This window comes from Megascapheus bottae, chromosome 3 (assembly GCF_031878675.1).
Source record: "Megascapheus bottae isolate mThoBot1 chromosome 3, mThoBot2.hap1, whole genome shotgun sequence".
Lineage (NCBI taxonomy): Eukaryota > Metazoa > Chordata > Mammalia > Rodentia > Geomyidae > Megascapheus > Megascapheus bottae.
Genome location: NC_143511.1, coordinates 32,654,715 through 32,680,283, shown reverse-complemented (window position 1 = coordinate 32,680,283; position 25,569 = coordinate 32,654,715). Strand labels below are relative to the sequence as shown.

Below are 25,569 nucleotides of genomic sequence, written 5' to 3'. Positions count from 1 at the left end.
GGGAGAGAAGAATGTGAGGCACAAGACCTTGAGGTCACACTACAGTGTCATCATCAGCCTGCAGCCTGCCACAGTTGGAAATTCCACTTTGGGGGACTCACTCCTTTGGCTGACACTTCTGGGAAGTGTCAAATTCCCAGCCAGGACTTTCATCACGCATGCACAGTTAATAGAACTAATTGCAGCACCTGGGTTCCCGGGGGTCAGGAACCAGTCAGGAACACTCACTAACAAGTATTTCCTCTCCTGGAGTGGGTGTAAGGATGATGGGTCCACCAGGATCCGAGTATGGGGAGCACTCGGAAGCAGAGGGGGAGCCCCTATATCAGACAAAGGCCAGATGCTCAACTCTGAGCTGGGCTTTGAAGGATGTATAGGAGTTGGGGATGCCCCCTTGAGGTGGGGATCATGTAGGTGGCTGTCTTGGGGATGTGCTGCCCAGATGAGAGGCAGGAGACAACTGTCAGGTGCCGGAGCACAGCCAGGGCCACTAAAATGGGACACTAGTGTCCCAGGCATCTGACCACTTCTGGGAAAGGGACTGGCCATGTTAGCATCCTGATACTTTTGTCCTGGCGTGGTGACTCACCTTGCCACACATTGCAGACCCCCATCGTCCGCTTCTCCAGCTTTGGGTCCAAGGAGAGGCCAGACCTCCAGCTCCCCGCTGGGCTCTGATTTCCAGCCCCAGCTGGGGGAACTTCTGGGGAGCCCCATCCCCCAATGTATGCCTACAGCCCTGTGAGGATGCATACAGGGGAATGAGCACACATATACACGTGTGCACGCATGTGTGCGCGCACACGCACACACACACACTCACACTCACTCACATGTACACCAGCAGGTGGAAAAATCCAGCCCCAAACCATCCCAGCTCAGAAGTCATCTGTCTGAGGAATGTGATGAACTTTTAATAGAATACTGGCTTGGACATGAGGGATTCCGATGCCCTGGAATGTGCTAGAAGGACATATAAGGCACCCTGTCTGGGCCTACTCTCACCCACCGCCATGGGGCTGGGAGGTGTGTAGTAAAAGCCTTCCAACACAGGTCAGACTTTTTACCCAGACATTCCAAAGTGTCAGTTCAGGCCCCGAGCTCGGCCAGCCATTCCCTGTCCAGTAAATGTCCAAGAGGCACTGGGTAGAAGGTGGGTCCAGCCACAGAAGCTGGGGAGGAGAGCCCCCTGGCAGCCGCACAGCGGGGCAATGGGCACTTCAGAGGCTGAAGGACCTGGCTGCTGCACCCAGGCAGAAGTCTGGCTGAGGTTGAAGCCTGGTCCTGGGCCCACCCAAGTGGCACCAAGCAACAGTCCAGACGTTGGCATCGTGAGCTCCGGAGAGCAAGCCCGGGGGTCTACTTGCTGCTCTGGTAGACCCGTAGCTCTGGCGTGCCTCTGGATTTTGGAGGACTAGAAGAAATGGACAAGCAGTGGCATCCTCCTTCCAGCTGCCTAGGTGTATCCTTCCATTTCTCTGAGTTTATGCTCCAGTTTCTCTCATCTGCTCCCAACCTGCTCTCTCCAGGAGCCTCCCCGGGAGGGGAAAAGGAGAGGGGGGACACTAGCATCTGGACATGCTCCCCAACATGGCAACTTTTAACCGCTCTGGCCTTGACTGTTTCACAGGTCAAGAAGTTCCATCATGACTGCACTGCTGATGGCTAGCGGCTGCCGTGTGGGAAGGAATTCGGACACCACATACCTGCTGCAAATGATTGGTGCTGTCTACCAAGGTCACGGATATCTCGCTCCCCATCTTTCCCCATGGGACAGTCCCCCAGCCAGGACTTTTGGCAGCAGGGACAGAAGCCTTAGGACCCAGCTACACACACTGCACCACACCCCTTCCGGGTTTCTCAGGACCCCTGGGCCCATCATTCTCAATGTGCCCTTTTCTGGAGATGTTAAGATTGGCTGGATTATGAAACACCTGTCTACAGTAGAAACACTACACGGTTAACGTCTCCCCACAGAAATGACTAAACGCTGCCTTTCCCTGTTGGGGCTTTTAGGGTGATCTGGCTGTTTCCAGAAGGGACCTCAGACCCATCAAGAACTCTACCCAGGGGAGGGAGGACAGGTCTCGACACTACACTCTAGGCTAGAGTTCGAAGGTAACTGCCGACGAGGCTCTGCTCCACGGAGTAGGGGCTGCTTCATTTAGACACCTTGGTCTGCAGGGTGCTGGGCAGGTAGAGGTACCTCCAGATGGCATAGTAGTGGGTGCCAGCACCGAATGCCACAAAGAGATGCCAGATGGCGTGGGCGAAGGGGATCCTCCCGTCGCTCTTGAAGAACACCATGCCCAGGCAGTAGAAGACCCCTCCGGTTACCAGCTCCCAGAGGCCCTCCGTGTTGGGCTGTCAACAAGGACAGGGTAGAAGCAGGTCAAAGGTCAGCTGCTGGCTCCACACCACCCAAAACTAAAGGACCCAGGCCCCATGGGAGGCTCAACGTTGGCATCATCGAATCTCTAGGAATTCGTTCTGTGATACAACGTATTTCTCATATCAAATCTCAAAGCATACTTTGATGGCTTTTGTTATTTCCTAGAGAGTAATTGGATATACATACATAGCGATATACATATAAAAATGCACATGTATACATATAGAAATGAATATGCAATACAAACTTACGTGTGTGTATATATGCAATATTCAGTAACTACAACAGCTAATTTGCACAGCCATCATCTTCACAGCAGTATTATTTATACTAGCCAAAAGTTAGAAGTAGCCTAATTATTCACCAGCATGGGTGAGCAATAAATGAAAGGCAGTATGTCTGCCCAGTGACCTTCAAAAAGAAGGTCATTCTGACAGGTTACAAGGGCATGGTGCCAAGTGAAATAAGGCAGGCACATACTGGTGGTCACCTCGGGGCTCTGCCTCCAGGAGGAACTCAGAATAATCAAGTTCACTGAGACAGAAAGTGGGATGGGGCTAGCAGAAGCAGTGGGGAGGGGGAAAAAGAAATCGCTGTAGAATGGTATGGAACTCTGGCATGGTTACAATAGGAAATACTTGGCAGTCAACAGTGGTGATGGCTTCTTGACAGGTGAATGTACTGATATCACTGGATTACACAGTGAAACTGGTTAACACGGACCAACAAGTGGCTCATACCTGCAATCCTAACCACTCAGGAGGCTGAGACCTGAAGATCTAGGTTCAAGGCTAGTCTAAAAATAACCATCCTTCAAAACAGCTGCAAAAAACAGGGATAGAAGCATGGCTCAGCTGGTAGTACACAAGCCCAGCAAGCATAAGGCCATGAGTTCAAACCCCAGTACCACCAGAAAAAAGAAAGACTGAAATTGCCAGATGAAACTATAGCCCTCTATCACCTTTATAATAACAAAATTATTTTTAAAAATAAAATATTTCGGGGCCAGGAGTTTGGCCTAGTGGTAGAGTGTTTACCTAGCATGCACAAAGACTGGGTTTCAATTCCTCTGTACCACATGCACAGAAAAAGCTAGAAGTGGTGCTGTGGCTCAAGTAGTAGAACTCTAGCCTTGAGAAAGCCCAAGGACAGTGCTCAGGCCCTGAGCTCAAGCCCCAGGGCGGGCAAAAATAAAAGAAAAGAAAATATTTCATTTGGTGCAAAAAAGAAACAGGTAGCCGGGTAGGATGGCTCAAGCCTGTACTTCTAGCTAGTCAGGAGCCTGACAACTAAGGATTGCAGTTCAAAGTCAGCCCAGGCACCAAAGAACGTGACACTTTTATCTCTAATTAATCACTAGAAAATGGGAGGTGGGGCTGTAGCTCAAGTGGTAGGGCAGGAGCCTTGAGCTGAAGAGCGCAGGACAGTGCCCATGCCCAGAGTTCAAGCCCCATGATCCACAAAAAAGAACCAGGAAAGAGGGAAAGGGGGACAAAAATATGATAGGGATATCAAGGTTCAAGAAGTAATGTACCCATTACCTGATGAATGTAACTATAACCCCTCTATACATTATCCCAACAATAAAATACAATTTTAAAAATGAAATAAAAATGTCTTATTATAAGAGTTTTTACACTGCCACCAGGTGTGGTGGCTCACACCTGTAATCCTTGCTACTCAGGAGGCTGAGATCTGAGGATCAAGGTTCAAAGCCAGCCCAGGCACAAAAATGACCTGAGACTCTTATCTCCAATTAACATCTAGAAAATGGGAAGTGGGGCTTGGCTCAAGAGTAGGGTGGTAGCCTCGAGCTGAAGAGCTCAGGGATAATTCGCAGGCCCAGTGGTAGGGTGGTAGGCTTGAGCTGAAGAGCTCAGGGACAGCACCCAGGCCAGAGTTCAAGCCCCAAGACCCACCCCCCCCCAAAATTTTTTTACATTGCCAAATGGGAGCCAGGAGTTTTGCCTAGTGGTTAGAGTGCTTGCCTAGCATGCATGGAGACCTGGGTTCGATTCCTCAGTACCACATACATAGAAAAGCCAGAAGTGGTGGTGCTGCTCAAGTGGTAGAGCACTAGCCCTGAAGAAAGCCCAAGGACAGTGCTCAGGCCCTGCGTTCAGTCCCCAGGACTAGCAAAAAAAAAAAAAAATGCCAAATGATGGTGGCTCATGCCTAAAATCCCAACTACTGGAGAGGCTGAAATCTGGGTTTGAGCCAACCCAGGCAGGAAAGTCCAACACTCATCTCCAATTAACCACCAAAAAGCTGGAGGAGCATGTGTGGTTCAAAGGACAGAACACCAGCCTTGAGTAAAATAATAAACTCGGTGACAGTGCCTAAGCCCTGAGTTCAAACCCCAGAACCAGCACAAAACAGAAATCAAAATGATTAAAATGGCAAATGCTATATATTTTTCCCCAACTAAAAAAAAGTTCATCATTCATGGCAAAATAAAATTTAAAGAAAAAAGTAGGATAAGAAAAGGAGTTCTAACCAGCTTCTCAGAGGCAAACCCCCTTACTGTGAGTTGGTTTAGGAAAATAAACTAGATTTGAATAGGAGAAAGGCAGAAGGAAGAATCAGCCAAGTGCTTGTCCCAATCCTGACTTGATTTCCTACATTAGCAAGTCTAAGAATATCCTTCAAGTATTTCCTTGCACATTTTCAGTGTACATGTGCGGACACAAGAGCTAGTCACCTTAAAGGAGATGGGCTGCATCCACCCCTATTACTTCTCTCTTGGTGCATGTCCATCTCTGGTACTCCTCCCGAGTGTCTGCAGATTACTTAAGTATTTCCAGCAGCTCCATGTCATTGCACACATGCACAATCACGTATTCCCTGGTCCTCAAGAATGGTATACTTACTGTCATCCTAGCTACTCGGGAGGCTGAGATCAGGAGGATCGCAGTTCCAAGTCAGTCCAGGCAAAAACGTCTGTGAGACTCCATTACAACAGAAACAGCTGCATGTGTGGGTGTGGTGATACAGGCCTGTCATCCTAACTACAACAGGAAGACCAGACTAGCAGTTTAGGCCCACATGTGGGCAGGAAGAGACTCTATCTCAAAAATAACCAGCACAAAACAAAAGAGGCCATGAGATGTAGTTCAGTAATCCACCACCTGCATACCAAGCCTGAGGCCCTGAGCTCAATCACTCACGACCACAAGGAAGAGTTTAATAGACTATATATATATATATATGTATATATATATGTATATATATGTGTATATATATATATATTGCCAGTCTTAGGGCTTCAACTCAGGGCCTGGGCACTGTCCTTGGACACTTTTTGCTCAAGGCTAGGGCTCTGCCACTTCTGGCTTTTTCTGTGTATGTGGTACTGAGGAATCGAACCCCAGGATTTGATGCAGGCTAGGCAAGCATTCTACCACCAGGCCACACTCCTGGCAGAAACCTCTCTTACTTTTCTTTTTTTTTTTTTTTGCCAGTCCTGGGCTTGAGCTCAGGGCCTGAGCCCTGTCCTTGGACTTTCTCAAGGCTAGAGCTCTAACCACTTGAGCCTCAGCACCACTTCCGACTTTTTTCTATGTACGTGGTACCAAGGAATCGAACCCGGGTCTTCATGCATGCTAGGCAAGCACTTTAACCACTAGGCCAAACTCCCAGCCCTCTGTTTTTTTTCTTTTTTTTTTTGCCAGTCATTGGCCTTGAGCTCAGGGCCTAAGCACTGTCCTTGGGCTTTCTCAAGGCTAGAACTCTACCACTTGAGCCACAGCACCACTTCTGGTTTTCTCTCCTGAGGAATTGAACCTGGGTCTTCATGCATGTTAGACAAGCACTCTACCACCAGACCAAACTCCCAAACCCCATCAATCCAGCTTTTTGCTGATTAACTGAAGGTGGAGTTTTGTAGACTTCTGTGCTCAGGTTGGCTTCAAATCATAATTGTCCAGGTCTCAGTTTCTTGAGTAGCTAGGATTGCAGGCAAGAGCCCCTACAGCTCAGCGTAATTGAGCATAAATCACCTAATCATAGTCATACCCAGTGTTTCTAACACTCTGACAGGCAATGGGTCAAGCCCCTCACTGGAGTGTTCTCATGCCATGTTCACAATATCTGGATACCCAACTTCAGGCAGAAGGAGTGGTAGTAAGTTAAGGGGTGGGGGAGGGCCTGAGGATAAATCCTCATATCCCCCTGTCCTGCCAGACAAACCACCCAATCCTCTGGGATCTAGGTGCAAAGGAGACCGGGGATAATCAATAAGTGGATAGGTCAGATTACACCTTGCCAAGCCACGGAGACTCCACGCTGGACAATGGGACTTACCATGGAGAGAATGACCAGAGCAGGGAAAAATCCCATCACCACGTAGCAGAGCAGCTCCACAAGTTTGTACCTGGCAGGAAGACAAGCCATGCTGGCCCCAGGACAAGCTGTCCCTGTACCCCGAAAACATCATACAGCTCCCTGATTCTGGGAAGGAGGCTCTCTTTGTGCCACACTCCTTGGCCTGATGCTATAACAGGTGATAGAAGTCCTGTCACTTGGGCAAGTCTCTTTCCCTTCCTGGGACTCTGCACTAGAACAAGGACTGCAAACACTGAGCATAGCGTACAGGTGGATACTCCCAATGCTCTGCTCAAGACAGATGTAACTAGTCAATCCCAGCATCTTTTTCCTACAGAGATGAAGCAGCCACCCTCAACGGAGACTAAAGCAATTCACTGTCTGGGACTGAGTGGTCTCCAGAGGTCCCAGTGTCTCTGATGGTCTCTGGTTGCTTCTCCAACCATCACTTGATTCTTCCCATCCCTGTCATGTGGCAGGACAAGGACTTGGTGACTGCACCCTCCCATCCTGTCTCCTTCATCTGCCAGCATTGGCTAGGTGGTTCTGGGTGAATAAGATCAATGGGTTGAAGGACCTATGCTGTCTCTGGTGGACCTGTGAGGCCTGATGCTTAGCCATGGCCTCAACACAACTGTACCCTCATACTTCTGGGGTTATCCTGCAGAAGAGGCCCTGCCCACCCACCAGAGACCCCCCCCCATTCCCCTACCCAGGCCCTGGCTTACCGCTCGTGGAAGAAGAACACATAGACAGTACCGACAGAGGCCATAATCCAGACGAGCCAGCGCATATGGGAGGCCCAGGGACCCAGCTCCCGAAGGTTCAGCCTGGGAGAGAAAGAGCCATGACACAACCTGAGGGGGACCCCTGACCCTGGCCCTGCAAGGAAGCCAATTCCATGCCCAGAGATACCCTGTCCCCAGAAGGACAGCACAGGGGGGCATGAACTCTGGCAGGAAGACTCTAGACAGGCAGAAAGTTCGCTGGACATGCCAAAGTAACCGTCAACTACAGGCCCAGCGCCTCTTGTTCAAAATGCTCGGGGTCAGGAATGTTTCAGATGTTGGATTTTTCCCCCCAAGTTTTGGAACATTTACACATGCATAAGGAGATACCGTGGAGCTGGGACACAGTGTGCACATGGAATTCACTTCTGGTCCACAAATCCCTTGTGCATAGAGACTGGTGGTATTTTTTTTTTTTGAGACATTATGGCACTATCTAGCCCAGGTTGGCCTGGAACTTAGAGTCCTCTTGCCTTAGCCTCCTGAGTGCTGGGGTTACAGGCATGTACCACCATGCCTGGCTCTAAGACATTATTTTCAGTGCAGCTATGTTCTGACCATACAACTTCTCACTCGAGGCTGAGTGTGGTGTTTTCCACTTGTGGATAATGTCATGTTAGTTCTGGAAAAGTTTAGAATTTTGGAGCATTACAAATTTCAACTATCCAGACTTGGATAATCAACCTGTAAATCAGTCCAAGAAAGAAAAGAGCATTTGAAACCCATAGAAGTAAAAATGAGGAAAGTGAGCTGGGTGCTGCTGGCTCATGCCTGGCACCCCGGCTATGTGAGAGAATGAGCTCTGGAGGGTGTGGCCCCAGCCAGCCTGGGAAGAAAAAGTCTACAAGACATCAATTCGGTGTAGTAGTTGAGGGTAGCGGCACATGTTTCATCCCAGGTATGGCATGAAACAACAAATAGGAGGATTGAAGTCCAGGTATGCACCCAGGCAGGAAATGACAGACCTGGGCTCAAAACTAACCAGCCATAAAAAGGTCTGGCAGTATGGCATGAGTGAAGGAAAAAGGGACAGAATCAAGTTACACATGTCATTCTTTTCATGGTGATAGAATCTAGGGGGCCTTGTGCATATTAGGCAAGCACTCTCCCACTGAGCTATATTCCCAGGCCTTATGTGTCATTTTTGGCACCTGTTCTGCTTGCTCCCAGCTGGTGCTCCATCATTTGAACCATGCCTCCAGTCCAGCTTTTTCCTGGTTTATTATGGAGATGGAGTCCTGAGGACTATGCTGCCTAAGCTAGCTTTGAACTCAGTCCACTAAATCTCAGCATCCTGAATGGTTAAATTACATGCATGAGCCGCTGGCACCTGCTCATGGTTTTCTTTTGCTCTCTGTTTTTTGCTTTGTTTTGTAGGGGTTCCTTTATAAATTTTAAATGCTGTAGTTCCAAAGAAACCAAGGAAAATAAAATAAAAAAAGAAAAAACATTTTATTGAACTTCAAACAAGTGTTTCTCCACCAGAAAATTTGCTTTGACTCTAAAATTAAAGAGGGCAAATCCTGAAAAGCACAGAGAAATTGTATTTTTAAATTATATGTTTCCACTGTCAGTAATACCAATTGATGTTGACAGAAATGAGAATATCCGTATTCCCCTCCTCCTCTCCACCAACCACCCTATCTTCCTCACAGGCATTATTACTCTTTCATTCTCAAGGTCTATAATAATCTTCCCGGGAGCAGCAAAGGCAGCTCAGGGGTAGAACATCTGCCTAGCATGTATGAGGCCGTGCACTACCCAGAATATTTATTCCCTTTTATCATAATTCATGCAACTATTAAATCTTGGATTAGTCTGAGGTTTGAATCTTGTGCTTACTAGGCAAGTGCTCTCCTGCTAAGCAAGACTCTCAACACTTTTGTTCCAATTGCTTTTCAAATAGGGTCTCATGTTTTTGCCAGGAGCTGGCCTTGAACTGAGATCTTCCTACCTCTGCTTCCTGAGTAGATGTTATTACAGATGTGAGCTACTATGTTCACCCAGGTGTGTGTGTGTGTGTGTGTGTGTGTGTGTGTGTGTGTGTGTTACTACAGACCAAACTCCAGAGCTTTACATATGCTAAGCAAGCGTCCTACTACTGAATTACCGCCACGTTCTTTTCTGTTTGTAGGCTGTGGGGTTTGAACTCAAGGCTTGGGCATTGTCCCTGAGCTCATTTTGCTCATGGCTAGCACTCTACCACTTGAGCCACAGCTTCACTTTAGGTTTTCCGGTGCTTAGTTGGAGGTATGAATCTCATGGACATTCCTGCCTGGGTTGGCTTCAAACCATGATTCTCAGATCTCAGCCGCCTGAGTAGCTAGGATTACAGGCATGAGCCACTGGCACCTGGATTCTTTTCCTTATTTAATGGAGTCAACATGCACTACATTCCTGAGGTGGGTTTGGTAGGGACCCTTCTCTTAATTAGCTAGATTTTCCTGTCAAAGTAGGTGGATTTTCTTTTTTTCAAAATACTGTTGTTGTTTTTTCTTTTGCCAGTCCTGGGGCTTGAACTAAGGGCCTGAGTGCTGTCCTTGGGCTTTCTCTAGAGCTCTACCACTTGAGCCACAGCACCATTATGACTTTTTCTATGTACGTGGTACTGAGGAATCGAACCTGAGTCTTTGTGCATGCGAGGCAAGCACTCTACCACTAGGCCAAACTCCCGGCCTTTTTTTTTTTTTTTTTTTTTTTTGCCAGTCCTGGGCTTAAGCTCAGGGCCGGAGCACTGTCCTTGGGTTTTCTCAAGGCTAGAATGCTACCACTTGAGCCACAGCACCACTTCCAGCTTTTTCTACATATGTGGTACTGAGGAATGGAACTTGGGTCTTTTTTTATTGTATTTTTTTGCCAGGCCTGGGCTTGAGCTCAGGGCCTGAGCACTGTCCTTGGACTTTCTCAAGGCTAGAGCTCTACCACTTGAGCCTCAGCACCACTTCCAGCTTTTTTCTATGTATGTGGTACCGAAGAATTGAACCCGGGTCTTCATGCATGCTAGGCAAGCACTCTACCACTAGGTCAAACTCCCAGCCCCTCAAAAAACTTCTGAGTACTGAAATCTGGCTCCTTTCACGTAGGAGAATGGTGGTCGATTGTCTCTATTTCTGAATGACAACTTTGGTGGTTAGTTTAGGAAAAACTAGAAAATCACACAAGTATCTTCATTGTGTTTCAGACTCAGTAGTGCTGAGATTATATGCAGGCACTAGCCTGATTTCTTCTCCTTTGTAAATGACTTATTATTTTCAGTCAGGCTCAAAGCCTGAAGAATTCAGCTCTTCCATTTCTATTCATTTCTCTGATTGCTTTAATTAATCAGGGGCTTTGAAAAATGATGTATGCACTCCCTGATAATCTCTTGCTCTTCCTCTGTGCCTGAATTTGATATGCAATGGCTTTCTACATCTCTGCTGAACTGAATTTATTAGTTCAGTCTGTCAGGATGTGACTTTTATTCTTTATGTTGTTTCTTGAGGTCTGCAGTCACCGTTTTCATTTCCGTCGGCTATTTCATTATCTCCTACTTGTACTCTTGTTTAATTACATTCATTTCCTTATTAATGGGCCTGAAGTCATGAGAGCTCCGCAGAGCCAGCAGTCGAAAGAGAAACTGGAACAACAAGTAGGAGACCGAAGACACAAGCAGGACCTGCATCTGTCATTCATGACCTCCACCCTTCATGACACAGAAGCCTCGGAATAAGAGGGACGAATGACACAGCCCATATCTGGAAGGAGGCCTGGGAGATGCCTGGACAGTGGCAGCTGAGTCCCTGGTGGAAGAGAGAAAAAGCCAGAGCCTGATGGTGGTAGGCAATGGCTGGAGAGTAACTGAACTTCACTTGCTCCAGGCCTCCTATTTCTCCTTGGGCTCTGTCCAGTCCTCCAGCCTATGGGGTGGTGCCTTGTAATTTCACAGTGGGTTTTCCCCTCGAGTGCTGTCCCATATGTCAATCATCTCCACAGATGCCATCCTCACAGGTGTATACCTGCCCACATTCATCTCCCAGGCTCTGAGTTTGGGTCCCATTACTGGCACCAAAAAAAGGTTGGTGGAGGGCCAGGAGTTTGGCCTAGTGGTAGAGTGCTTGTCTAGCATGCACGAAGACCCAGATTCGATTCCTTGGTACCACGTACATAGAAAAAGCCAGAATGGTGCTGTGGCTCAAGTGGTAGAGCTCTAGCCTTGAGAAAAATCCAAGGACAGTAATCAGGCTCTGAGCTTAAGCCCAGGACTGGCAAAAAAAAAAAGGTTGGTGGATAGTTGAATTGTACCTATATACTTTTTGTTGTTGCTATTGTTGGCTCGCTCTTTCTTTCTTTCTTTCTGTCTTTCTTTCTTTCTTTCTTTCATTCTTTCTGTGTTGTGCTCTTTTTTTTTTTGTTTTGTTTTGAAGACAAAATCTGTGCTGCCAAGGCTGGCCTCAAACCTTGATCCTCCTACCTCAGCCTCCCAAGTGCTGAGACTCCAGTTGTGTACCACTACCTCCAGTCAAAGACGTACTTTATAGATGTGAAATATGTTTTCAGGACCAGGGGTGTGGTTTGGCAGTACAGTGCTTGCCTAGTGTACAAGAGGCCCTGGTTTCATTTCCTAACACCATGTGACCCAGCCAAATCACAAGCATAAACTCAAAGAGGAGAGCAGGGAAGCCAGCCCCGAGGCAGGGTTGGGGCACTCACCAGGGTGCATAGGAGGCAGCGATGAAGAAGTAGATAACCATGCGGTCCGTCATATGCAGGCAGTGTTCCACCATCCTGGAGAGACAGCAAAGGCCTTAGCGTAGTTCCAGGGCCATACCCATGCCTCCTGGTCTTTCCCCAGCCACTGTCTGACTGGCCTCTGGCTATGGGACAGAGAAACCAGGCCCCCTAGGGCTCTAAGTGCACAGATGCCTCAGGGGTCCCACTGAGATGAACAGTGCATACCCTCCACTTTAATCACAGCAGCCTCTGCATTCTTTTTTGGTCAGTCTCGGGGTTTGAACTCAGAGCCTGGGCACTGTCCTTGAGCCTCTTTGGGCTCAAGGCTAGTATTTAACCACTTGAGCCACAGCACCACTTCTGGTTTTTGAGTGGTTAACTGGAGATAACAGTCTCACCAGGACTTTTCTGCAAAGGCTGTCTTTGAACCAAGATCCTCAGATCTCATCCTCCTGAGTAGCTCAGCACTTAGAAGGCTGAGATAAGAGAATGATGAGTTCCAGGCCAGCCTGGGCTACAGAAGCAAAACCCTGTTTCAAATAAGCTGGACAAGGTGGGCTACGCAGGAGGATGAGATCTGAGGATCATGGTTCAAAGCCAGCCTAGGCACTAAAGTCCATCAGACTCTTATCTCCAATAAACTACCAGAAAAACTGTAAGTGGCGCTGTAACTCAAGGGGTAGGACGGTAGCCTTAAGCTCAGGGATAGCACTCAGGCCCAAAGTTCAAGTCCTATGACTGACCCCCCCCACAAAAAAAAAAAGCAAACGAACAGCTGAGTGAGGTGTGTCCCAGCAATAGAGTGCTTGCCTAGACAGTGCAAGGCCCTGAATTCAAACCCCAGTACTTCCCAAACAAGCGAAGAATACACAGAAACTAAAAGCTCCCCAGAAACTTTCTAGGGTCTGACATCCCACTTAGAAGAGCTCAGTGGCTTAAAGCCCAGCTTAGGGACTACATGACAGGGAGGGTGTGACTGACCACAGTGTCCTGCTGCCTGCTGTCCTCCTCTTGTCCAGTCCCCACCACCAATAAATGGGGGTGCATTCATGAGCCCAGCAGGAACTGTGTAGACATCATGACATCATGAAACACAGTCTAGCATCCACCTTGCGGTCCCAGCGGCCAAGACTTAAAAAGTGAATGTGGCTGCGGGGAGGACCAGCTGGCCAGCCATGGGAAGGAGGGGTTTCTAGCCCAACCCCTGTCCACAAAAGGGACCCCACATTCCAGCTTGTGGTTCCCAGCCCTCTGAAGCTCCCAAGGAAAGGAAAAGTTCTCATTATTTTAATCTATTAGATGTGGGACACTTTGTTACACAGCAATAGGGAACTAATACAAACTGCAGCTCTGTCCAGCAAGTAGTGTCTGCTAGCCTGAGTGTGACTTTGGTTCTGGAGTCTATCTTCTTAGATATAAATGTAGTTGCAACAGCTTGCGTGTGTGGAGCTCCTACTATAGTCAGAGTACTATTTTAAACACTTTCTCATCCTCCTTTGGTTGCTGTGTTAATTTTGTTTTATATTTTTTTGAGACAGGGTCTTGTTTTATGCCCAGGTGGTACATGATTCTCCTGCCTCAGCCTCTTGAGGGCTAAGATTACAGACCTGTATCACCACACCTGCATGGTGAGTGGAGGAGGCAGATACCACCACATCTGAACCAGTATTAATTCCTCAGTCTATCTACAAGGAAAGTATTGTTACTTTCACCTACCCCACAGCATGAGCTAGCATACTCATCCCTGGGTGGGCATAAAATTGGTGTTTTTGTAAGAAAAAGGAAAAAGAGAGTTGACCACAAAGCCACACAGGAAGTAGCCCATGGGAAGATGTCCAAGTGATGCAGTCACAAGCAAAGGTGCAAAAGAAGCTCAGGGGCAGTGCCCAGGCCCTGAGTTTAAGCCCCAAGACGGGCACAAAAAAAAATAAATCTAACACTCTACCACTTGAGCCACAGAGCCACTTCTTTTTTTTTTTTGTTTTGGCTAGTCCTGGGGCTTGAACTCAGGGCCTGGGCACTGCCCTTAGACACTTTTTGCTTAAGGCCAGTCCTCTGCCACTTGAGCCACAGCATTACTTCTGGCTTTTTCTGTGTATGTGATACTGAGGAATTGAACCCAGGACTTCATGCATGCTGGACAAGTACTCTACCACTAGGCCAAACTCCTGGCCCCACAGAGCCACTTCTGGCTTTTTCTGTTTATGTGGTACTGAGGAATCAAACCCAGGGCCTCATGTGTGCAAGGTAAGTACTCTACCACTAAGCCACATTCCCAGCCCCCAGAGTATCTGGGTCGGGGGAAACTGGAGGATCCTGAATTCAAGCCTCCAGGACTGGTATTAAAACACACACACACACACACACACACACAGGAGCCAGGAGTTTTGCCTAGTGCTTCACATGCACGAAGACCTGGGTTTGATTCCCTGGTACCACATACATAGAAAAAAGCTGGAAGTGGTGCTGTGGCTCAAGTGGTAGAGCTCTAGCCTTGGGAAAGCTCAAGGACAGTGCTCAGGTATTGAGTTCAAGCCAGGACTGGCAAAAAAAATTTTTTTAAAAGACGGTAGTGTGGGTGTCATAATCTTGTTATCCAGCATGGACAGCTGAGCATTTTGCAGATGGCTCTTAAAGTCAATGTCTTGGTGGAAAATCAAATCATTTTCCAAACCTAATATATTGTATAAGAGCAGTGGATGATGTAATTCACTCTTCAAGCATACTGGTCTTCAGGACGTGTGAGACTTCCTATTGCTTGAGTTATCCAGAAAGTACCCTTAGAGAAGGTAAAATTTGATTGGAGGCAAATGTCAGGAAGGTTTGGTCTTCCTATACGTAGTAACTATTTTAGTTTGCTTCTATCTGGACTATTTGTATTTAGACAAGAGACAGGTTAAATAGTGACCACCACCACCATAAAAAGGCACACAGTATAAAAAGAGAATTGTTTAAGTGCTGATCTTAAATATACTGTAATTTTGTTTAACTTAAAAATTGGTATAAATGAGGGGCTGGGAGTTTGGCCTAGTGGTTAAAGTGCTTGCCTAGCATGCACAAAGACCTGAGTTCGATTCCTTGGTACCACATACATACAAAAAAGCCGGAAGTGGTGCTGAGGCTCAAGTGATAGAGCTCTAGCCTTGAGAAAGTCCAAGGACAGTGCTCAGGCCCTGAGCTCAAGCCCAGGACTGGCAAAAAAAAAAAATTGGTATAAATGAAAGAAAAAAATATACACAACAAAACAAAACAACAACAACAAAACTAAGGCAAAAAGGCCTAGAGGTGTAGCTCTAGTGGTAGATCACCAGCCTAGCAAGAGCTAGGCCCTGAGGTCAGTTCCAGTACTGCCAAAAAAAGTTCCTGGAGGGGCTGGGAGCTTGGCCTAGTGGTGGAGTACTTGCCTAGCAGGGACTAAGATCCGAAGACCCAGGTTCCATTCCTTGGTACCACATACATAGAAAAAAAGCCAGCAAGTGGTAATTTGGCTCAAGTGGTAGAACTCTAGCCTTGAGAAAACCCAAGGACAGTGTTCAGGCCCTGAGCCCAAGCCCATGACAAAAAAAAAAAAATCCTGGAGAAAGAAGGGTAGTCATCAAAGGCGAGAGGCTGAGGGGCTCAGTTTGAAAAGACAGCAAGTTCTAGGAAGTTCTGGAGATGAATGGCAGTGATGGTTGCGTGACAATGTAAGTGTGACTGTTAGTCCTCAACGGTTTACTTCCAAAGAATTATGGAGGCTATGTCATTTAAGTGTTGTGTATGTTTTACTATAATTTAAAAAAATGAAAAGCAAAATGAGCTGACATTGTAAAATTCCAGGGGTTTTCATGCTCACAGTGCTTAAGTATTAAAAAGGTTTAAGAAAGGCACAGAGGCAACCCCTGCACCCTGGCAGGTCTCCTGAAGGGAATGAAGGTCATGTGGCCTCTACTGGGAGCCTTGAAAGTAGGTGTTAATTCTTGGGGTCCTCTCAGAACTGAGAGGAGGGAAGAGGCCTGTGAAGGGAACAAGGTCACCCAGGGGCACTCAAGCCCAGCTCCCAAAGCAGGGTCAGTTTCTCAACAACGATGACCCTGGTGTCACGGTCCCCAGCCCCTCCAGGTTTACCTGAGCAAGCCTCCCACCAGGATCGCCCTGCACAGCTAAAGTCCCTCGCAAGGGAGCGCAGGAAGTACCTGAGGTGACTCTTCTTCCAGGAGACGGTGTGGAATATTGTAGACACCACAAAGAGGCCACACAGGCCAAGGCCATAGATCCAGGCGGAAATGGTCTCCCAGTCGTCATCAGACAGGAAGTAGAGGTTGGAGCTGCCCAGGATGCTGGGAATAATCCAGAACTGAAGGAAAGAGGACAGGTGTTGCAGGTCTAGTCTTTTGTGCAATATGGGGTGGGAGTCCAGAGCCCCTGTGTCCCTCACATACACCTCTCTCTTTTTTTTAAACCATGTCTCCAAAATTCAGTCAACATGGCAGCCACTGGGCATTTGTTTCATCTTACTGGATTCCTTTTTTTTTTTTTCTTTCTCTAATTTAACTGCTGTATATAAGCCTAAACAAGTAAGTCTGAAAGACTCCATCTCAAATTAACCAGTAAAAAACTGGTCTAGAGACATGGCTCAAGTGATAGAGCACCAACCATGTGCAAATCTGAGATCCTAGGTTCACACCCTACTACCATGAGAAGTTTAGAATTTCTCTGGCATGGATAATGTTGGTGTGGTGTTTCATTGGAACCCCTGACGGGCCCTCCCCGGCCAGTCACCACATGAGTCCCCACACAGAGGGGCCTGATTGCCATTTGCCATGCATCCATCATGATGGTCCTGAAGCAAGAGCCCCACTCACGACAGCATTGGTACCCAGGTGTCACTCAAGTTGTCAGTGAGTAGATTATCCCTGGAGAGAAGCCTCTCAAATCCTGTGCCTTTACAGCTGCGTTGATTCAGCCCACCTATGCCCTTCCATTTTGTTCTTTCCACTTTCTCTTATGAGAAAATATGCCACATGACTAAGGGACTTCTAGCCTGACATACTCAGGAAGGGGAGGGGTCATCAGCACAAGGACCCTGCAACTGGACAGCTGGAGATATCCTTGAGGGATGCATTCACTGGCTCTGAAAGACGGACAGTGTCTTAGAAGCAAGGGTGGGGCACAGAGGCCAGGTGTTCAGGCAGTGGAGAAGACTAAGCAGAGACACCAAGTCTTGCCTGTCTCACAAAGCAGTGAGTGGCTGAAGGGGGCTCCTGGGACATGAGTATGGCAGGGGGAATGGAACCCACCAGTGAATGGACAATACTGTGGGTCCAAGGGAGCAGCTGCAGGTTTTCAGAGCTAAGGAGAAGTCTTGTATCCTTGAAGCCTTCCCTCTACACCCACTTACCCTTCTGGGGATCATGAGAGACTAGAGGAACACCTATCTGGGTGAAGAGGACACCTTCCCCTCCTCCACCTAGAAGTGTCCCACCTTAGCGCCTCCCCCCCATCCCCTGGATCTCACTCACAGCATGGGTGGCACAGTTGGCTGCATGCTCATACTCCGTGGGCTGGTATCTCTTGTGGGGTGGGACTCGGTGGTTCATGAACCTGGAATGATAGGCAGAATTCCAGAAAGATTGGCTGGGAAAACATCTGAGAGAACTGCCATGAGGCTTGGTTCCCTCCTCACTGTCCTTTTCCTTATTGTTATTTTTGGTGGTACTAGGTTTGAACTGAGGGTCTTGTACTTGCTTAGGTCTTACACTTGAGCCACTCACCAAGTTCCCTTTGGCCATGGTTATTTTTGAGATAGAGTATTTATATTCAGACAGGCCTGGATGGTGATCCTCCTATTTGTGCTAGAGATGATAGGCCATGGTACCACATCTAGCCATTGTTCCAGAATGCAACACCACAATCACTGGCTGAGACAAAGTTTTTCCTGCTTTATACCTGGGATGACCTTACACTGAGATCTTCCTATTTCTGTCTCCAGTTAGCCTGGATTATAGGCTGCATCAAACATACCAGTTTTGCTTTGTGTTTGTTTTCTAGGTGTTGTTGAGACAGTCATCCTACATAGCCCAAGGTGGCCTCAATTGCAATCTTCCTGCCTTAGCCACCTGAATGCAGGAATTACAGATGTGTACCACTATGCCTGACTATTCTAACCTGCACACAATTTGGCTCCCCAGGGACAGAGTTTAATGAATTTTTATACACTACCCAGTAGGACCTGGGTTATTTCCTGCCAACCCCAGAAAGTGCCCTTCTGGCCTAACCCTGGTGGGTATCATCCCAATAAAAATACTGTGACACTGTCAGTGTGGATTACTTCTTCCTGGTCTTGAACTTGATACCAAAGGATTCAACACGGAACCCAATCTTTTGTTTTTGAGTTCTTTTACACCCAAGGCTTCTTCTGAGATTCATCCATGTTATTTGACATGATGATTGGTTGCTTCCATGGCTGTGTAGCATTCCCTTGAGTGGATGAACCACACTTGGTTTATTCAATCTACTGCAGGGGAATGACCCACGGTAGGGTAATTCAGGATGACTCTGATGGTGAACACGTGACGGTTTGACTTTGAGGATCAACTTGATTAGCCAAGAAGCCCTTAGGAGATCGGCACTGCACACTTTTGAACGTGTCTGTGAAATCCGGGAAGGATTAGCTGAGGGGGAGAAAAAAAATCCTCCCTGAATGTGTGTGGTTCCACTACAGGCCTGGATGACAAAAAGGGAGGAGAGGCTAGTTGGCTATAATCTCACCCCTTTCCTCCCTTCCCCCCCTCCCTCCTCTGTCCTTCCTGGCAGCCATGAGAGCTGCTCTGCTCTGACCAGCGCTCCCCACCAGGACGGGCTGAAATCAGGAGCCAAAAGAAATCCCCTTGGCATCGTTTCGTGCGCGTGCGGTCGTGGCTGCCCTCGGGTGGACGTGTGGACTCGTTGGCGGCTTTACCTTTGGAATAAACATTCTCGGAGGTCTCTGGGGTGCCGGGGTTTGAGCTCTGGCTAGGTGGGGGCCGAACCTGGTCCCCAGCCTAACGATCTCGGCGTTCGGGTGCGGAATCTTCACGGCCCCCCGGGCGGGCCGCTCCCAGCCGGGGCCCTGAACAGAGCCGCCCTGGGTTTGCGGCTGGGAGCTGGGGAAGAAGTGACATAGGCCGGCCAGCCGGGCTCCCGAGCGGGGCTCTGCCAAGACGCCACTGCGCAGGCCCGGCCCGGCCCGGGACCCGGCCCAGGACCCGGCCCAGGCCGGCCGGGCAGGAGCCGAGGCGAAGACCCGCACACCGACGGGCGGGACGACCCGCACACCGACGGGCGGGTGGGATCCACCGGCAACACAGGCGAACGCACTTCCGGCTGCAGCACCCCCACTTCCGGGGCCCACAAAGCCACAGGAGCCACAAATCATTCACTTCCGGGGCGTACACAAGCGGGGAGGCCACGGCTTCTTTCACTTCCGGGGCCCTCACAAGGCACAAGCCAGGGCAGCACTGACTGCCCAGGGTCTCCCAGCAGCAGAGGCCTGGCAGCCTTCCCTTCCCAGAGCTTCCCAGGGTGTCCTCCAGGGGGAGACAACCGCCACTCAAGTCACCCAAGCCCTCCGCCCACCCCAACATCCTGGTTATTACCATGGAGACCACCACCACCACCACCTCAAAACAAGAACCGAGGGTAGTTCAGAACCAAGGACCCCGCTAGCGCGGCTCACTGAGCATCTCTTCAGCACCTTCTGGACGATGGCTTACCCCATTATTGATCATGGGGCAATCACTGAGCACCTCGTGCGTATTAAATCCATGGGATCATCCCTGAAACATTCATTGAGTATTTTCTGTGGGCTGGTTCCATGCTGGTATCCTTCGTGAAAGCATTCATGGGGCTCATTCTGTAGGCTGGCTTTATGTGAAGGACAATTCATGGAGCATTTATTAAGCACTTTCTGTATCCTGGATCAATGCTAGTACAGTCCTCTGCCCATTCATGGAGCACCTTCTGTATGCTGGCTTTGTGTATGCAAGTCTGGGCTGGGCAAGAGCACAGGCTGCAGAGGGTGGGCCAGACACTGAGACTGTGGCATTCCCCAGGCCATCTGGGGCCTGGTTTTCCTATACTGGTCCTCTTGGCACCTGGCTGAGCCCAGGAGTCCATGTCAGACAGTGCCTTGTCTAGCAAGTGTGAGACCCTGAGTTCAACCCACAATCCTAAACAAGGAAAAGAGAAAGAAAATAAGGGAAGGAAGAAAGGAAGGAAGGGAGGGAGGGAGGGAGGGAGGGAGGGAGGGAGGGAGGGAGGGAGGAAGGGAAGGGAAGAAAAGAAGGTGGAAGGAATGGAAAGAAAAAGAAAGAAGGAAAAAAGGAAGGAAGAAGGAAGGAAAAATTGGTGCTGATGGCCCATGCCTATAATTCTAGCTACTCAGGAGACTTGAACTCAGGGCTTGAGCACTGTCCTTGGACTTTCTCAAGGCTAGAGCTCTACCACTTGAGCCACAGCAACATTTCTGGCTTTTTCTGTGTATGTGGTACTGAAGAATCAAACTCGGGTCTTTGTGCATGCTAGGCAAGCACTCTACCACTAGGCCAAACTCCCAGCCATTTAGACTTAAGGCTAGCACTCTACCAACTAAACTACCACACCACTTCTGGATTTTTCTGTGTAAGTAGTACCAAGGAATCAAACTCAAGGCTTTGTGCATACTAGGCAAGCATTCTACCACTAGGCCACACTCCAGCCCTGAAAGCCTCTTAACTACAGTTAGGCAACACAAAGCTAGAAATGAAGATGTGGCTCAAGTGGTAGAGTGCCATCCTTGGATGAAAAGGCAGAGGGAAGGTACAGGTCCTGAGTTCAAGCCTCCAGTACTAGCAGAAAGAAAGGAAGAAGGAAGGAAAGAAGGAATGAAAAAAACCCAAACAAACAGGAATTTGAGGCACAGAGGAAGTAAGGGGCCAGCCCCTGGAGACACACCCCTGAAGTAGAGATTTCTAATGATCAAGATGCAAGCAACATGTCTCCAAACCTAGAAGACCCAGATTTTCAGCAATCCCCAGAAGGTTGGAGAGGGGCCCTCAGAGCCACTAAAGCAGCAGCCAGCAGCTGGTCCTGGAACCCTGGCCTGATGTTGAGCTCATCCACCGAGGATGCTGGACCAGGTTGCCTTAGCCTGGTCCAGGCAGATGAGCCTGTGAATGTGCATGCTCACACACACACACACACACACACACACACACACACAGCAAGCACACCAATACTTTCTGCCAAAGTCCCTGGGGAAGCCAGGACAATTTATGCCCTTTCCAGGGACATACAAGTGGGCAACCCTAAGTCCAGGTGCAGAGAGGCCTCCTGCACTTGTCCCCAGGTGAGGCCCTGAGACCCTTTCCTCCTCTGTACCTTTAACAAACATCACTCCAGGTACCAGACTCCCAGGGTTCAAGGGTGATGTCACAGTTGCCATGGCAACCCAGGGGGCAAGCAGAGTGGTTATTTATTTATTTATTTCTGGGCTCTACAAAACTCTCCTTGTCTCTGGCTGCTGCTATGACTATTGAAGGCTAGAGGAGAAAAGAGAGGCCAGGAGATGGGTGACCCAAAGAGCCCAGGCAGACACCCAAGAAATAGTTCCCACCACCCTAAAATCCAAGAACTTTTCCTTTAACTCCTTGTGGCCTTGCTTCTGTCCCTTCTAAGCCTCTGTATGGCATTAAGAAAGCAGATTCATCTTTTTCATAAAGAAAGATAATGTTTTAATTTGCATAATGGATTTCTTTCCTTTTTATTACACAACTTTCTTTTTTATATAAATATATTCACCGTGCAAAAGTCACCAAATGGCTGTGATATTTCCATCCATACATATAATGTACTTGGGTGATAACTGCCCCTCTATGACTCTTTCCTACACATTTATCCCTCCCCCTTTAAACCATTATAAAAGATTATATCATTCTTTTTTCACATATGCATGGAACAACTTAAATCTTAGGCACTCTGCTATACGGTTTATGAGTTTGGACCACGACAAATAGCGGCCCATGAACTCCTCTAAATCCCCCATCTCTGTACCCAGCTCCCCCCCATCCCTCACCCGTCAGTCCATCCCTGATAGCCAAGGCTCCATTTAATTCCCACAGCTTTTCTGTATGATCACACCACAAGCCAGGCATGGCGGTGCATGCCTATAATCTCAGCTAAGGGAGAAGGATCTTGAATTCCAGACGATGTAGCCCCAGGAGACATGGTGGGTACCTGCCTCAAACAAACCAGAAATAAAAGAAAATAAATAAACAAATAATACATGGAATCACACTCTAAAACCTACTGGGCATCTGGCACACAGCACGATCTCAAGGCAATTCTCCCCAGAGAATCCTTCCAATGGCCCAGCATCATTTTTTTTCCAGGCACTCAGTCCATCCAGAGCTTCTGTGAATCAGGTCTCACTGGAAGCCCATGCTGCTTTGTTCAGTAAATTGCATTGCTCTAAGATGAAAACCAGGCTACAAAAGTGTGGGCTAATACAGGAAGATTGCTTGAGCCAGAATTCAGGGGTAACTGAGGCAATCTAGTACTACCTCATTTCAAAAACAGAAAAAAAAATCACTAGATACAGTAGTTCTGTAGTCCTAGCTACTTAGCAGGCAGAGATCAGGAGGTTCATAGTTCAAGTTCAAGGGCAGCCTGGGAAAGAAGTTCAGGAAACCCTCCTATAGCTCTTCCCATAGAAAGTTAGATGTGAGGCCTGGTCCAGTGGCTCATGCTTGTAATCCTAACTACTCAAGAGGCTGATATCTGAGGATCACAGTTCAAAGCCAGCCCAATACGAAAAGTCCATGAGACTCTTCAATTAACCACCAGAAAACAGGAAGTGGCACTGTGGCTCAAGAGTTAGGGTGGTAGTCTTGAGCTGAAGAGTTCAGAGACAGCAACCAGGTCCAGAGTTGAAGTCCCTCGACCACAACCACCACCACCACCAACACCAACACCACCACCACCACTACCACCAGCAACAACAACAACAAAGTCAGGTGTGACAGCTTGTTCTTGTCATCTCAACTATGCAGGAAGAATCAATTGGGTTAAGCCAGCACAGATATAAAAATGAAATACTATTTTTTTTATTGGTCTTGGGGCTTGAGCTCTGGGCCTGGGCATTGTCCCTGAGCTCTTCAGCTCAAGACCACAGCCCTAATCCTGGAGCCACAATGCCACTTCCAGTTTTCAGGGGGGTGAATTGGAGATAAGCATCTCATGGTCTTTAGTTCCCTGGGCTGGCTTTGAACCTCAACCCTCAGATCTCAGCCTCCTGAGTAGCTAGGATTACAGGCATGAGCCACCAAGCTTGGCCAAAAATCCTTGTTTTTTAAAAAAAAATTATAACAAGTTGGTGGCTCACACCTGTAATACTAGCTACAGAGGAGGCTGAGATTTGAGGTTCAAGGTTCAAAGCCAACCCAGGCCAAAAAAAAAAAGTCTATGAGACTCTTATCTCCAATTAACCAGCAAAAAGCTGGTAAGTGTTGGGCTGGGAGTTTGGCCGAGTGGTTAAAGTGCTTGCCTAGCATGCACGAAGACCCGGGTTCGATTTCTCGGTACCACATGCATAGAAAAAAGCCGGAAATAGTGCTGAGGCTCAAGTGGTAGAGCTCTAGCCTTGAGAAAGTCCAAGGACAGTGCTCAGGCCCTGAGCTCAAGCCCAGGACTGGCAAAAAAAAAAGAAAAAAGCTGGAAGTGGAGCTGTGGTTCAAGTGGTAGAGTGATAGCAAAAATAAAATCAATGAGGGCTAGGAATGTGGCTTAGTGGTAGATGCTTGCCGAATATGCATGAGGCCCTAGGTTCAATTCCTCAGTATCACACGAACAAACATAAACAGAAAAATGTTTTTGGAAGTGGCACTGTGACTCACTGGTAGAGCACTAGCCTTGAGCTGAAGAACTCAAGGACAGGACCCAGGCCCCGAGTTCAAGCCCCACCACAGACACACACATACAAAAAGAAATAATCAATGGATTAAAGTGAAATAGCAAGAGCAAAAAGGGCTAGAGGTGTACCTCAAGCTGTGGACAAATTGCCCAGTAAGCACAATTTCTACTAAAACAAAGCAAAACTGGGATGCAGATGAATGGATAGATGAACAATAAGTGGTCCATCTATACAATGGAATATTACTAACATTAAAAATAAAGGAATGAGTTATTCATTCATGATACAGCTTGGACTAACCCACAAAACACTAGGCTGGAGCCTGGAGGGTGGCTCTCCTGCACAAGATAGCCTCCAAGCCGGCTTCCTCAAGCCCTCCTTCCCTGGGGCTGTCCTGGGTGGGGGTCTCTGGCATCAGAGGGAAGCAGCCCTAGCTCCTGAGAAATCTGCTTTGGGGACAACCCCGCCTCAGCTGGGACACTGCCTGTCAGTGGCGACCCTGTGTCCCTTGGCCAAGGGACTAGCTGGGTTTGCCCAGACTCTCAGACAAAGGAGGGTCTGTCTGTCCCCCGCCAGGCCAAGAGGCCCCCACCAGGGAGGCTTCACCGCCCCCCTCCAGCACCCTGGATTGCTCTTTGTGTTCATTCATGAATTCCAGCTCCATCTGCAAAGGCTCACAGCATCTTGGCTCAGACTTTGGGAAAGAGACCTTGGGTTTATGCCACCCAGGAAACAACCAAAGATGAAATTCCCAGGCAGAGAGCTGGAGACAGGAAGAGGGAAACTGAGGCAGGGGCCGAGGCACACCGTGCACCTAGCGTCTGGGACCCTCAGCAAACCAGAGCTCAGCAGGGCCAACCAGGGGCAGAGCCCCCCCCCCTTCCCACCCTGCAGCTAGGGGCCACACCCTCAGCCTCACTGGGGGTTCCTGCTGGCTGCCGTGAGTGGGGACAGAAGAAAGCTCACCCCAACAAAGCTAGCTCTCCCTCCCCAGGGGACCAGCTCAGACACCAGCCTGGCCAGTGTACCTTCCTCCCATCAATTACTGCCCGCCCTGCCCTTGATGGCAGATTGCCACCTAGGGTTAGGGTGGGTTTTTTCTTCTTTTTTGCTTTTTGTTTTGTTTTGTTTTGAGCTGAGAATGGAACCCAGGTCCTCAGCCAAGCCAAGCCACCGCAGCCGGTATTATTCTCCTAGGTGACATTCCTTCAGCCACAAACAGAATACTTTGTCGACACATCCCCCAGAGGTGCTGGTGGGAGGAATTGCTACTTCTATCATTTCTGTCCTATCTCTAGCTCCAAGCCAGTCAAGGGGGTGATGGCTTTAGATATCTAAGACACCCTCCCTCACTTCCTCTCGGAAGTCCTGCCCCTATCAACTTGCTCCTTCCATTTTACAGGGGGAAACTGAGGCCAGTCACTCTGTTCTGAGCACCGCCCCCCCAC

The 25,569-nt window shown here is 48.4% G+C and overlaps 1 protein-coding gene across 6 annotated transcripts in view; it reads right to left on the bottom strand.

The window, feature by feature from the left end:
- Positions 1-892: 892 nt before the first annotated feature.
- The window catches only part of Mmd2 (monocyte to macrophage differentiation associated 2), a 36,920-nt gene continuing 12,243 nt past the window's right edge, over positions 893-25,569 (bottom strand). For 2 of the 6 annotated variants that reach the window (XM_090329822.1, XM_090329823.1), the window contains 6 exons: positions 17,715-17,796; positions 16,389-16,549; positions 12,193-12,267; positions 7,444-7,545; positions 6,695-6,764; positions 893-2,364 (listed from right to left, as the gene is read on the bottom strand). In XM_090329822.1, the coding sequence (XP_090185948.1) occupies positions 2,161-2,364; positions 6,695-6,764; positions 7,444-7,545; positions 12,193-12,267; positions 16,389-16,549; positions 17,715-17,796 (694 nt within the window). In that variant the 3' untranslated portion in view covers positions 893-2,160. The other 4 variants (XM_090329821.1, XM_090329824.1, XM_090329826.1 and 1 more) reach the window with 4 other exon arrangements.